We start from the raw sequence: 14,394 nt of genomic DNA, 5'->3' as shown, positions 1-14,394 counted from the left end.
GCGTACTTCTACTGACGGAGGTGAGCGGGTGTCACCTGTCGCGGTTGCGCGTTGCTGTGGCGGGGCCTTTGGTCTTTGGGGGTGATGCGTAGAGAAGGTCAACCGCAATCACCATTCCACGACTCGCTCCTATGAAGTGGATTCCTATTGCATAGAGAAGGTCAACTGCAATAGGGATATACTTCGCTATTAGCTCTGGTCACGACCACAGCTCCGTGCTGACTGACTGCTGTGCTGCTGTGTCGCTCCTTTTATGGCTGTTGTGTTTGGTGTTGCTAGCTCAAATGGTTGCGTTGCCATGGTCACCGTGTTGCTGTTGAATGTTGCGAGCGCTCGTTGTGTTGCTGAGATTTGTTGGTTGGCCGTGTTGCTGTTAAATGATGCGACCGCTCGTTGTGTTGCTGATACTTGTTGGTTGATCGTGTTGCTAGAGCCTTTGGTGGCCACTTGTTGTGTTAATGTCGTGTCAAATATGTTGTGGGGTCGTTTTGTGTGGGCCAAATTAATGAGGATTTATTTGGTCCTCACACTCCCCCCCCCCCCCCCCCCCCCCACTTCAGAAATTTAGCCCTCGGTGCCCAGTATTCGTATGCGGGCCCTGCCTTTTACCACCGTGACGGTGTATTCCCGTGTGCGAAAACTTACGCGGGAGCTTCCTTTGCCTTCGGCGGTGCGTCGGAAAATGTCTCGCACGCTTTCTGCAATTTTCGGGAATTGGTTTAACGTTGGTACATCCGCGTCGTGGGCCTCGATTATCACCTCTTGGTGGCCTGCTGTTGTTTGTTGTGGCTCTGTTTCGGCGTCTGGTGCTACCGGTTCAGTGTTGTCTTCCGGGATTGGTTGTTTGACTGTGTAAGGATTGTATGTGGTTGTTACGGTTTGCGTAGTCTTCGTGGGCTCTCGACCGTCCCGTAGAAATCGGTTCAACATTTCCGTGCGTTTCTGGCTCGCCATTTCCTCGGTGAACGGCTGTCTGCACAGTCCGGGTACTCCTTCCCCCTCCCTGTGTATCGCAATACCCTCTCCATGTTCTCGGCTACGTATACGCCACAGTCGTTGTTGTTGCATTGTTGAGGGACCTCGAGTACTAGCTCCTGGGCCTTAAACCCGTCATACCCGTACCGCTGTACATACTCCCACCGAAGGAAATCCACCCAAGCCTGTGTTGCGTGCGGAACTTTGGCCCGGTGCATCGAGTCCGCTATCCATACGTACCGCTCCTGCCAGCATTCCGTGTCAGTCATGTGGTGTGTGACTGCTGCGTTCGCCAGGCCGAGTAGGTACCAGTGTTTGGCTACGTTGTGGGGCGCAAGGATCACGCTCTTGCCAAACAGGTCGACGTTCCAGACCCAGCGGTGTATGCGTCGGTAATTTTCCTCCGTGTTCCTCTTCTGGGTCAGCTGCCAGATCACGAAAGGGCTGAGAGTCGTATTGTGTTGTCCGTGTTGCTCTTCCAGTCCCTTTGCCCAAGCGTCAATGACGGTATCGGTTAGCCATCTAGATCCCTTGAGGGCGTTGAGGTCAGTCGCGTAGAGTGTTATGCCGCCTGGTCCTGCCGGGAATATTGTTTTGGTCGTTTCCCTCTCTGGTTGGGCTGTGTCTCATTCGAGGAGAGCTCAATGATCGCTTGCTGTTGTTGTTCCGGTGGGCCTGTGTCATTGCCAGAGGAGAGCTCGATGGCTGCCGGCAACTGCCCTGCCTCCACGTCTATCCTACCCAGTGTGGCTGTTAGTGGTGATGTGCTGGTCTTGTTGTGGGCCTTGGCCCCGACTTCCTCCCATTTAGATATGCGCGTGGTGCGTGTCACGAGTTCCGTTGCCCGTCTGGCTGCTTCCGCCGCGCGTCTGATGTTGGTGCTGGCATAAGCTGCGGCTGCGGCTGACTCGGTGTTCGTGGTGTTGGTGTAGGTGTCTGCAGTGTTTGGTGATGTAATGGTGCGTGCGACGTCAGCGTACGTGTTTGCGTGTGTAGCTGCACGCATGTTGTTGACGTCGCAGTCTGTGGTGTTCGGTGGTGTGATGATACGTGCGACGTCAGCGTACGTGTTTTCGCGCTTAGTTGCACGCGTGTTGCTGACGTCGGCGCCAGTAGCGCTTGGTGGTGTAACGTTGCGTGCGACGTCAGCGTACGTGTTTGTGCGTGTGGTTCCACGCGTGTTACTGACGTCGGTGCCGGTAGCTCCTTCCAGCAGTACTACCCTGCGGCGCTTTGCTTCCTCCTCCTCGTAATGCTGGCGCATACGCTTGACGCTGTTGTTTAGTTTGGCGTTATGGCTCTCCATCTTAGGTTGTTGGTTTTTTTTTTTGTTTTTTTTTTTTTTGGAAAAGAAATTCGTAGCACAAGAACGTGTTGTCACCTCGGTGGTTTGCGATAGAATGACCGGTGCTTGCTTATCCTCCCATCCTTGATATTAATTACATTATTTTCCCTAAATTTATTTTAATTTCCCGCGATGGTCTCTGCTGCATGATATGGCTTTAGCTCCCCAATATTGACCGTTTTCTCCTTCCCGCCGTTGGTTTTTCATACTTTGAGTATCACTGGTGATACATATCCTAGGATCTGGTAGGGTCCGTCATATTTGGGGGCCAACTTTGCCGCGAAATTTTCGCCGGCCTTGGAGAGATGGTGTTCCTTTGTGAGCACTAGTTCGCCGACTACGAGGGTCCATTTTCTCCGCCGTAAATTGTAGTGCCGTGCTTGATCTGCCGCCGCTCGTTCCGTGTTCTGCCTCACTATTCTGAATGCCTCTTGCATTCTGTCAGATTTCTCTTCTGCCGTTGTGGTAGCTGTGCCCGTCCCCAGGTTGACCTCGTCAAACAGTGTCCCTGGTAGTCGCGGTTCCCGTCCTTGTACGAGGAAGGCTGGACTGTATCCTGTGGACGCGGTCACACTAGTGTTGATGGCCGGCTCGATTTCTGGGAGACGGTCGTCCCATCTGTTGTGGTGTGATCTGGTGAGTTGTGCTATGATTCTCTTGATTGTCCTGTTCGCCCGTTCCGTCGGGTTTTCTTGCGGGGTGTAGGGCGCCGTTAATTGTTGTCGTATCCCCATTTCCCTGAGGTAACGCTACCACATTGTGCTGGTGAACTGGACGCCGTTGTACGATATCAGTATCTTGGGAGCACCGAATCTTGCGAGGATGCGTTCTATGAACGCACGGCGTAGGCCTTCTGCTGTCGCACGCCTCATGGGGACCAGTTCCACCCATTTGCTGAAGCGGTCGAAAAATACTAGTAGCATCGTGTTCCCGTGTGTGGATCGTGGGAGTGGTCCAACGAAATCGACGCATACCGTGGCGAATGGTTCTTGGGTCACTTGTGTGAGCATCTTTCCGACCGGCTTTTGCTGTGTTTCCTTGTACTTCTGGCAAGACTCGCACTGTCGTACGTATCGACTGATGTCCCGAAACATGCCGGGCCAGTAGTATCGGTTGGCAATCTGCGCTACTGTCCGGCGGATGCCCATGTGTCCAGCGCTTGGTATATTGTGATTTTCTTCTAATACTCGTTGTGGCAGTGGTGTGGGTACACAAAGTTTCCAAGGTACCGCTTCCTCATCCTGTGACCGGCAGGGAATATGGCGGTACAGTTGTCCATCTTGTATCATGTAGTCAGAATATTTCTCGGCGTTAGTGCGCACTTCATTCACGCGCTTGTACCACCACTTGCATGGTCGCTCTGTTGTCGTTGCCAGTCGTAGGGTCTCCAGTGGTTGTCGTGATAGTGCATCCGCTACCAGGTTCAGCTTTCCTTTCCTGTACTCTATGTCGAAGGTGTGCTGCTGAAGCTCTAAGGCCCATCGTGCTATACGGCCGGAGGGGCTTTCGATGGAGTTTAGCCACTTTAGAGACATATGGTCCGTGATTACCCTGAATCGGTACCCTTCCAAGTATGGCCTCATCTTGCGTATTCCCCAGACGATCGCGAGGCATTCCTTCTCGGTAGGCGAGTAGTTGGTTTCCGCCTTGTTGAGTTTCCTGCTGACGTAGGCGATCACGCGTTCCCTGCCTTCCAAATCCTGTGTCAATACGGCGCCTAGCCCAAAATTGCTTGCGTCCGTTTGCAAGGTGAAGGTCTTGGTGAAGTCCGGACAGGCAAGTATCGGTGCTTCCGTTAGTTTTTGCTTTAAGACCTCGAAGGCTTCCTGTTGTTCGGCTCCCCACTTCCAGTGTTTGCCCTTTTTCAGCAGGGTTGTGAGTGGCTGGCTGATCGTCGCGAAGTTGGGCACGAATCGTCGGTACCAAGATGCTATACCGAGATATTGACGCACCTCTTTCGCGTTCGTTGGTGGTTTCAGGTCTTTGATGGCTGCAACTTTCTCGGGGTCGGTGTGAATTCCCCTGTCGCTTACTACGTGTCCTAGGTATCGAATTTCTTTCTTGAAAAACTCGCATTTCTCCGGATTTATTCTGAGGTTGGCGCGCTGTAGTCGTAGCATCACTTCTTTCAGGTTGCGAATGTGCTCCTCCAAGGTGGATCCTATGATGATTATGTCATCGAGGTAAGCGAAAGCGTAGGGTTCCATCTCCGGTCCAATAACCTGATCTGATGCTCTTTGAAACGTTGCAGGTGCGGAGTGTAGGCCGAACGGCATAACGCGCCGCTGGAATAACCCGCGTCCCGGTATCGTGAAAGCTGTGTAGGGACGGCTCTGGGGCTCCAGTGGTATTTGCCAGTAGCCATTTTTCAAATCCAAAGTGCTGATATACTTCGCCCGTCGTAGCTTGTCCAATATGTGTTGTATTCTGGGTAAGGGGTACGCGTCGGGTACGGATCGGGCGTTAAGCTGCCGATAGTCCACGCATAACCTCCACTTCCCGTTTTTCTTCTTGGCTAGTACGATTGGTGCCCTGTGTGGGCTAGAGGATGGCTCGATGCATCCTCTCTGAAGTAATTCGTCAATTTCGTTGTTGATGATGGTCTGCATAGCTGGGTTGCGTGGGAAGTAACGTTGCTTGATAGGGCGGTCGTCCGTCAGGATAATCCTGTGCTCGGCTATTGTCGTCACCCCACTCATGCCCTCAAATTTTCGGAGTTCTTCTGCCAGAAAACTGCGCACTCGTTCCGCCTCGTCCTCATCGTAGGCCCCATTGATCCTGTTGATCCTATCATCTATGTTATTGCTGTTCTCACCTGGTGGCGATACCTCCTCCGTGATCTGTGTCGGCTCGGCTGATGGCAATGTATGCTGTGTGAATGGCCTGGATAGCGCGAGGTGACCTCCTCCGCAGGATATGGTGGCTCCCATGCCCCCTAGTGTATCTAGGCCCAGTATTATGTCGTCGATTGCTCCGGGCATGACGTGTAAAACCGTGTGGTGTGACGCTTCTCCGAGGCGTACCTCAGTCCTTATGGCGTGGAAGATTGTGGTGCTAGTCCCGTTTGCCATCGTTATTTTGATGGCCACTCTCACCATTTCTCCGCTCCCAGAATTTACCATACGTTCTGCAAGGCCGCTCGAAACGAATCTTCTCGACGCCCCTGTATCAATGACTGCCTCGGCTGATTCCGCGCCGAGCCTGGCTACGGCGTAAAGGCGGCCGTGCTCTTGGTACATGGTTACTGCCGATTCGGCGCTGGGTTTCCTTGGGCTCACTGCGCCTTGTTCTTTGTGAAGCCCCCTGTCGTTTCCCTGACGTCGACGGCAGCATTCGATTGTGCGTATATCACTGCGGCCACACTCCCAGCAAAAAATTTTCCGTGGGTTTCGGCATCTATACGCGTAGTGTCCTTGTTCACCACATCTCCTACATACGTTGTTGGGGTCAAACCTCTGATTACCTGGAGGCGAGTGGTGCGGTAAGTTCGGTGGTTGTGGCGGTGATGGGGTTACAGGTTGCGCTGGTGGGGTTACAGGTTGCGGTGGTGGAACCAAAGTTGTGTCACCTACGACGTGTCGCGTAACTTCGCGGCGATGTCCCTCTGATGGTGGTCGATAGCCCTCATGTATGCTCTCGAATTCCTCAGCAAGGGTTAAGAGTTCTGCGAGATTGGTGAAATCCCTTCGACGGATATAGTAAAGTAGGTAATCGGGTGGCTGTTACGGAAGATTCGTTCCAGCCGCTGTTCGCTGGTGTACCCTGCGTGTCTCATCAAGCTCTGTATAGCTAGCACGTAATCCTTGTACTTTTCCTTGTTATGCTGCCTTCGTTGGCGTATGTCGTCCTCGAGACGCTCGAAATACCTGACTAGTAGCTCTGGCATGGTTTTTGGTAGGAGATCCACGTTTAGCGCGTACACTTCGGATAACTCCTCTAGCCGCTCGATGAACGCTAACGGATCCCGTCCACCGTCGTACTTTACTGACCACTTCCGCACTTGGTCGATGATGGGTGCGAACACAACGGTCGGTGCTTGAGTTACCTGAGACGTATAATTTATGGCTGATGCCCTTGTCCCTGATGGTAAGTACGTTTGCGCGTTGCGTATTCCGTGGAGGAAATTCCAGTGGGTTCTGCTGTGGTTGACCTCCGGTCGTGGTTCCTTCTGCGGCCGGAGGGATTGGTGTCTTGGAGGTGCCGTTGGCTGGTACTGCTATTCCTGATGCTAAGTTCTTTTGTGGGGTGCTGTGTTCCTGGGAGGAAACGCGAACTGGTCTCGCTCTGCTGGTCTATCTGTGTTGTTCATGGTTTCCCCTCCGTTTCACGGAATCGGTGTCTTAACCTCATTTAAGTCACTCGTGTCTGTTCCCTTATAAGCGGCTTCTATGGATAAAATTTGTTCCTGTATTTCCGCGTCAACATTTGCTTTCGAAGCCAGAGCTGCTATGCGCTTTCGGATCTCCCGGGTGGTGCCTGTGTACTCAATACCCAATTCCTGTGCGATGGATATCAGCTGCTCCTTTGAAATGTTGTCTAACCACGTGGTATCAATCTGGTCGGCCATTTTACGGTTAGGTTTCTAGTCAGGAAAGTTCCTTCTGACGTTGTACGATTTGCAGGGTCCCTGCTCGGGCGCCAATTGTAACGAAGCCTTTTCGTGCCCCGTTGCTTCTCTGGTATTTGCTGGGGTATACTCGCCGTGCCCAGGGTTCGTTTACAATAAATTTGTATTAAAGGGGCGCCTTGCAAATCGATTTAATATAAAACACTTCACTCTCTTTATTGGTTCTAAATTCTATAATATAAAATAAAACGTGTTTGTATACTTCATTTTCAATTTCACTTGGATTATCTTGCAGTATCCTTGATTGCGGTGGCGGGCCTTAGCGGTCCGGCCGTATTCCGTTAGCTGGGTCCAGTTAGTATGTGGCGTCGGTGCCTTGACGCGCCTTATGACGGCGTCTCTCTCTGCTGCGGTGCTGTCGCGCTCTGCGCTGGTTTACGTGCGTTGCCGCTCTGTTGCGGCCTCTGCCGGCGTACTTCTACTGACGGAGGTGAGCGGGTGTCACCTGTCGCGGTTGCGGGTTGCTGTGGCGGGGCCTTTGGTCTTTGGGGGTGATGCGTAGAGAAGGTCAACCGCAATCACCATTCCACGACTCGCTCCTATGAAGTGGATTCCTATTGCATAGAGAAGGTCAACTGCAATAGGGATATACTTCGCTAGTAGCTCTGGTCACGACCACAGCTCCATGCTGACTGACTGCTGTGCTGCTGTGTCGCTCCTTTTATGGCTGTTGTGTTTGGTGTTGCTAGCTCAAATGGTTGCGTTGCCATGGTCACCGTGTTGCTGTTGAATGTTGCGAGCGCTCGTTGTGTTGCTGAGATTTGTTGGTTGGCCGTGTTGCTGTTAAATGTTGCGACCGCTCGTTGTGTTGCTGAGACTTGTTGGTTGATCGTGTTGCTAGAGCCTTTTGTGGCCACTTGTTGTGTTGATGTCGTGTCAAATATGTTGTGGGGTCGTTTTGTGTGGGCCAAATTAATGAGGATTTATTTGGTCCTCACAGCAGATCCGGTACTTTCCGGTAACCATAAAACTTCTAGCCATACCATCTCGGGAGCTATTTGGTATGACCACATGCAACCTTCTAGGCCATACCGCCCTCCCACCCCCTAGATCAATCAGGAGTTCGGGGTCGCCAGAGCCTCGGCTGTTAATGAAAGAGGATTCGCCACGGGTAGGTGAGGTTGACAATTGTGTTGGAGAAGCTATATATTGCGCTGGCAACCCCTTGAGAGGGTTGCGCTACACAACCCCTTGAATCAGTTTGGTATTTTAGTCACCTGTTACGACAGGCATACCTACCGCGGGTATATTCTACGCCCTCTAACCCGCTGGGGCTATCATGCGTCCTCGTTTAATTGAATGAATCGATGTTTTATGTAAATGAAAAAAAAAAACCGCAATACCCATTTTTACTGTCCTTTCTTACCGCAATCTTACGGATATGTAGATAAGTTTCGCTTTTATTCACTCTAAAAGTGTTCGATAAAAGTTAGTATACAAATTTACGGACCTCTAAAGGAAAGTACCGAAGAAGATTAAAAATGAGCTGTTCGAGCTTTACACAGGCCTGAACATAGTCCAGGAAATTAAAAAACAGCGACTACGCTGGTTGGGCCATGTTATGCGAATGGAATATGATGCTCCGGCTAAGAAAGGAAGAGGGCGGCCCTCAACCCTCTGTAAGGACCAGGTGGAAAACAATTTTAATTTCGTTGGTGCTATCAATTATACACAGCTAGTGCGGCGAAGAAGCGACTGGCGCGCCTTGTTGGACGTCGATAACCGTTAAAACGGTTAAGCGCCATTTAAGTAAGTAATATACATAAATTCCTTTTTTAGTGCCGACCGTTCAAATATCCATAGTCAACCTGTGATAGTGTTTTATGACTGTGTGACAAAATATCAGTATCCCCTGTCGGACCACTTAATACCTTGGGACAATTTTCAACTAATAATATGTATCCTTAATGAAGATGAATCTGATCTCCTAAACGTTAATACAATTTTTCAGTCTTTTACACTTACCAACTCTTAACATAAAATTATTATATGAGTGAGAATTTATTTCTTGCAGAGACAATCGCATTGCCTTCACGTACTCAACCAAGGCGGTCATGTGACGACGCACTGAATTCGGGTCATTGGCATTAATACGATACTCTGAAAATATCAAAAAAAAAAAAAAGATCATTTGTAGAAAAATTTATTAAAAATAAAAATTTATTTAACTTGAGTGTTTAGTACTGACCTGGTATAAGTCCCACTACCGCCATATATGTGCTACCAACGGTTTTAATCTTATCTATGCCATGAAAGCGATCCTCCTTCAAGAGCTAAAATGAATTAAAGTAAATAAGAGCTCAAATTATTTAATTTCTATTAACTTAGAAGAAACTTAGCTATTGAAAATACAATATATGTATATAAATTATTTTTAAACAATACCGTTTAATGTATCAAAGGTCACTATTGGGATTGCGAGGAAAATATAAATAATATGAAAAGAACTATCAAATCTGCATTCCCGAAGCAAAGGTAGACTATATCGACTGCTATTCCACCAGGATCATCCTACTTGATTGCCGGTGCGAACAAATGCTGTCTCAGAAAGCTTTTGAAATGCGGCATATTTCAGAATTTGTATGAAGAGCGCCCAACCCCAACTTTATCTCATAATTTGCTTCAAAAAAGCTCCATCTGATCTGCAGGATGACAGGATAAAATGTATGCCTGCAAATTCTTCCACTCGGCGGCCACCACTGCAAGGTCCCTAGTAGTGTAAGTAGACAGCATATATGAGTATAGCTATTTCCTTGCAATTAATTGCTAAGCTCACCCTGCCTTCAGATTGCGCGTAGTATGCGTCGAGTCCGAGCGCGCTTAGCCCAAAAAACCTTTCCTGCGATCGTCAAGCGAACCCTCCTCAAGGGTAAGAAGCAGTTTGCTCGATGCCACTTTACTGTGTTGGAGGTTCATCTGTAAAACTCACAGAACCTCCTCCAACACCTTCGTGTTGACGTCAACTTTCTCCTCTTGCCCTCTTGAGTTAAGGCTTTCTAACTCACTTTCAACCAAATGCGAATGTCAAGTTACAGCTTCATCTGTAAGACTTGCAGCACTATTTGGCTATTTGCCCCCTCCACTCATCGTTTCGGGAACAACCGGAGTATTTTATCCTATTGCCTCCTTCGAGAAAGTCGGAGCTTTAGTGTTCTTTATCTTTGGTAATCATCAAGTCATTAACAGCATTCGACCTATCCCTACCGTCTCACGGGCCCATTCCAGCACTGGGGTTGACACCAGAGCCTAAACGTTGTACAATTCTTAGTGTTCTATGGTATTGTGAGTGAGTTCTCTTACCCTCTCTGCTCCATAACCTTCTCCACTCTCTTTCACGTTCGGATTCACATATGCTTGCACCTTTTTCAACTGTATTTCCGAAAAAATCAATTGTATTTCAGAAAAGCTGAAATGAATATCAGAAAAGTGCAAGGGTATTTCACAAAAAGCCATCTGTATTTCAAATACTCCATTTGTTTATCAAACAATTTTAATTTTACTTCAGAACAGGTCAACATTATTTCAGATTTTCCAAATATATTTGAAAAAACATCAAATATATTTCAGAAAACCCCAAATGCAAAAACATTCATGTAGAAAACTTAAATTTAAATAAATTCAAGAAAAAATCTATATACGCATCATTAAAAAAAGAGAAGCCTGATGATAGGTTCAAGAACTTGAAGGTTTCGGCGTTAGGCAACATTTTGCTAGTTTTAGCGATTGTATGCGATAAAGCGCCATTACATAATAAGTCCTGGAAGTCTGTTAAAACGGATCAGCAACTCTGTTATGTCTGGGACTCAAAACAATTTCATATTCAAAAACTCAAAATAAAATCATTCGTAAAGACGACTATGGCACTTCCCAACGTGAATGGACCAAGATTACTTAAAGATATTTGTAATATATTGTAACGAGTTTACTGCAACTCCCTTATTTGCAATCTTCTTCTAACGTTCGAATCACTAAACTGTTGAATAAATAACACCACTATTCAATAATGCAAAATGGCCTTTATTAAAGTACTTTTAAAAATACCACTGCTACTACTCGACAGATGGAATGCTTAAATCAAACTGATTGTCGCGCCTCTACTGTTGCTGCCTTTTATACTATATGATTTCTCGTTCGCATCTTCTAGGCACTTCCATTTCCAGAATCTGCTAGTTGGTTATCAGCTATAAATTTCTCAGCTATAACTACAGATGCACAACTTTTATAGCTTCTCTCACAGCTCATGCGCGTGTGTTTGTGAGTAATACTTGCACAATTATTGCATACTTTCAGGAGTATCTCAGATATATGCATGTTGTTGTGCGTTGCTTCTCCGCTGCGTGTACGTACATATGTGTAGACATAATGATTAATTTGGTTATGTGCATACAAGTCACTGCTTAGCATCGGCTTAGAGATGACAGTACCCCTTAGTGTTGCTAATATTCGTAACAATATGTAGACGAGTTTATTCGACAAAGAAAAAACAAAATTGCCACACCTGATTTCGCTCAATAAATAGCAATCAACTACTTTTTTAGATGATGTGGATTAACGTGCATATCATTTAGAATGTAAAATTTTTATTTATAATAAAATGTACCTAATTATTGATGGATTTATATGAAATATTAGAGATATTCTGAAATACATTAGAATTTTTCTCAAAATTTTGAATATATCTGAAATATTTTTTACATATTCTGAAATGCATTTGGAAAATCTGAAAAACAGTTTACCTTTTCCAAAATACTCTTAAGCTTTGAGCTTTTCTGAAATACAATAGATAGAGCGGAAATACATTTGTTGTAGCCCCTATGTCATTACGTAAAGGTTTAGAACTTGATACAGAATAATAACAAAGTCATTCCAAAAAGACTACAAACGAGTACGAAATTATTCCGAACTGACCCCTTAACGTACACATCATTCTAAAAAGACCGAATACGAGTCCCAAAGAAGACTTTAAAATAGTGCTTAAACTATTTTGAGACACACACATACACTCGTGAAGTAATAGTTGTTGTTCATTTTCAAGTAAATTTTCGCAAATGGTCTTAACATAGACGTGTGCTTTTGTATGTTTCCCACGTACTTAGTACTAAAAAAAATTTTACGGACATAATTCTGGCATACTTTTTTCATATATTTTGAAAACATTTTACATATTCAATTTGCATTGAAATCCGAGCCCTGATTATTACTATAAATTGTTTTTTTGTGTTTTTTTTTTTGTAAACTTACCTCATCAAAGTCTGCAATAATTTCATTTAGTAAACGCAAACACTCCAATCCTTGATCTGATCCATCCATTTCTGTGTAGAATTCATGGAAATTTGGCACTGATGCAAAGATGACACCAACTTTAGCATAGCTTTGATGATAGAGTTCCTGTGAGGGATTGACCTATATTGTTTAGCCACAGAAAGAAATCGACAACGACGCCAAAGAAATGTTTTTTGATGATTAAAAATTTCAAGGGATTAGAGTTTTGGCAACACAGTAAGATTTTTTTTTGCCCATCGTTACAGTAGCACTGACAACAACCGGGCAGAAGGACACAACACAAACATCTGATATATCAATGGAATATTATAGGAAAATGAACAAAAAAAAAAAAAACACAAAAAAAAAAAAAAAAAAAAAAAATTACGTGAAATATTTTTACAGAGACGGAGAGACAGAGATTAATGCTGCACAGCCCTTCCTTGGCAAACGGTTGAGGAAGGCTGAACCACAGAATGTTTTTAGGAAATGTCTAAGTATTGGGTGATTTTAGAAATAAGGCGATAAGTTAGTAGAAGATGCAGCAGAAGTCATATGTGGGAATCGCATTCGTTATTCATGTACTTCGGCAAAACAGGCAGATAACACAGCATGCTCGGCCTGAGTGCGTCTTAACCGGCAATGAGCTGGTGCAAAGGTCCTTCGGTGTTTTAAGAGAAAATGCTATCGCATAGTCAAACCCCTATATACGTGCATGGGTGCAGACAAACTTCACACATACACATGCATATGCATTTATGCACATAAATGTGGCCGTGAGGGTGTGTGTGACTGGAAATCTGATTAAGAAAGTGAACGCATTAGGGGTGGTCAAAAAAACAAAAGTTAGGCATTGGGCCTGAACAAAGTATGTCTGTCGTTCAGAGACACATGTAGTTAGATTCGTGGCCCGGTAATCCATAACACCAACCGCCTCGATTGTCCAGAGTCATAATCTAGAGCGTATGTTTAGTGACATTAAAAATGCGACATCTTCATTTTTGGTGATTATTTCGGCCTGGTAAATGCTGCAATGGTCAGCGAGTATATGCTGCTGCTGCTCACCTAGCCATTCGACATTCGATACGTTGATGAAAATAGTAGTTGAGTTGAGATTTAGATACCTGACATTTTCCCATTCATTCATAACAGAGGACTCTGTCTGGGTATACTTGATGTGGCGACCTTGTAATCATTCAGTTGATTATCTACATGTGGGAGGTGTGCTCATTTCAATTAAATTTTTTGTCTAAATAATGCCGATACATTTTACAACGCTGGATAGCTTAAGCTCGACCTCGCTCAATGAGAGTGAATTAAACTGAGGAAATGCTTATCGCGTCGTGAACAGTACCATCTCGACTTAGGAGGATTTACTTTGCAAACAAAGTCTTTTGATCCATATCCCTTAATGTTTAAAGGGTTTTTCAAACGGCTGCGTAAAGTTTCTAGTTACTTCCGCTATGTCGTTATGACAACATCATCGGCTTACGCAATATATTGCAGCTTCGAGAGTAAAGTGAGATTTCAGATGTTCCTTGAGAGGGAAGAGTCTTCCAGACTTGAAGGAATTAGGCTAATTTCTACAAGGACCTCATACAAAATCCACCAGAGTCCAATTAGCTCCACCCACATCAGCGATTCGACAATGCGTCGTTTTGCGCTATGTAAAGAGTTTTAAAAATACGGTTTTGAAAAAAGTTTTGAATTGGGGCTATCCACAATAGTTTGCAGTGGCAGAGCGTTTACTAACCAAAAGTTGAGCTTGGGCGTTCTTCCAATTTAACAGTGGTGGGAAAGTAGTAAAACATTCGCGACTACTTGACAGTCCCTTTACATTCATATCTTCTTATTTAAAATCTTACACAATGCTAAGTTTGTTTGAAAAAAAAAAGAAAGCGAACAAGATTGGGCAGCATATTGGTTTGCCCAAAATAAAAGTAATATAAATAAAGTACGTGATTTGTAGGTGTGACAGACCTTCAGGTGTGATTGAAAGAATGTACAGTGCACTCTCGAAAACTTGAATATACGATAACTTGAACTTGTTCCATTAACAATACTTGAAAAGACTAAAGTAGTTGGATCATCGTTGTTTTTAGGTTATTTATCTGAAACTATTCAGTAACTCGAAGAAAGCTGGCTTTCACTGTTTCAAGTTTTCGCGAACACACTATAAAAACGT

General features: G+C 45.6%; 1 protein-coding gene across 6 annotated transcripts in view; it reads right to left on the bottom strand.

The window, feature by feature from the left end:
• rut (rutabaga) overlaps nt 1-14,394 on the bottom strand; it is a 382,895-nt gene that overhangs the window by 22,493 nt on the left and 346,008 nt on the right. For 5 of the 6 annotated variants that reach the window (XM_067783457.1, XM_067783459.1, XM_067783461.1 and 2 more), the window contains exons 16-18: nt 12,189-12,350; nt 9,136-9,220; nt 8,913-9,047 (exon numbers count right to left, since the gene is read on the bottom strand). In XM_067783457.1, the coding sequence (XP_067639558.1) occupies nt 8,913-9,047; nt 9,136-9,220; nt 12,189-12,350 (382 nt within the window). The remainder of the gene's footprint in view (nt 1-8,912; nt 9,048-9,135; nt 9,221-12,188; nt 12,351-14,394) is intronic. The other variant, XM_067783458.1, reaches the window with a different exon arrangement.

This window comes from Eurosta solidaginis, chromosome 4 (genome assembly GCF_040869045.1).
Source record: "Eurosta solidaginis isolate ZX-2024a chromosome 4, ASM4086904v1, whole genome shotgun sequence".
Taxonomy (NCBI): domain Eukaryota; kingdom Metazoa; phylum Arthropoda; class Insecta; order Diptera; family Tephritidae; genus Eurosta; species Eurosta solidaginis.
The sequence above is the reverse complement of the archived record's forward strand: the minus strand, read 5'-3'. Positions and strand labels throughout refer to the sequence as shown.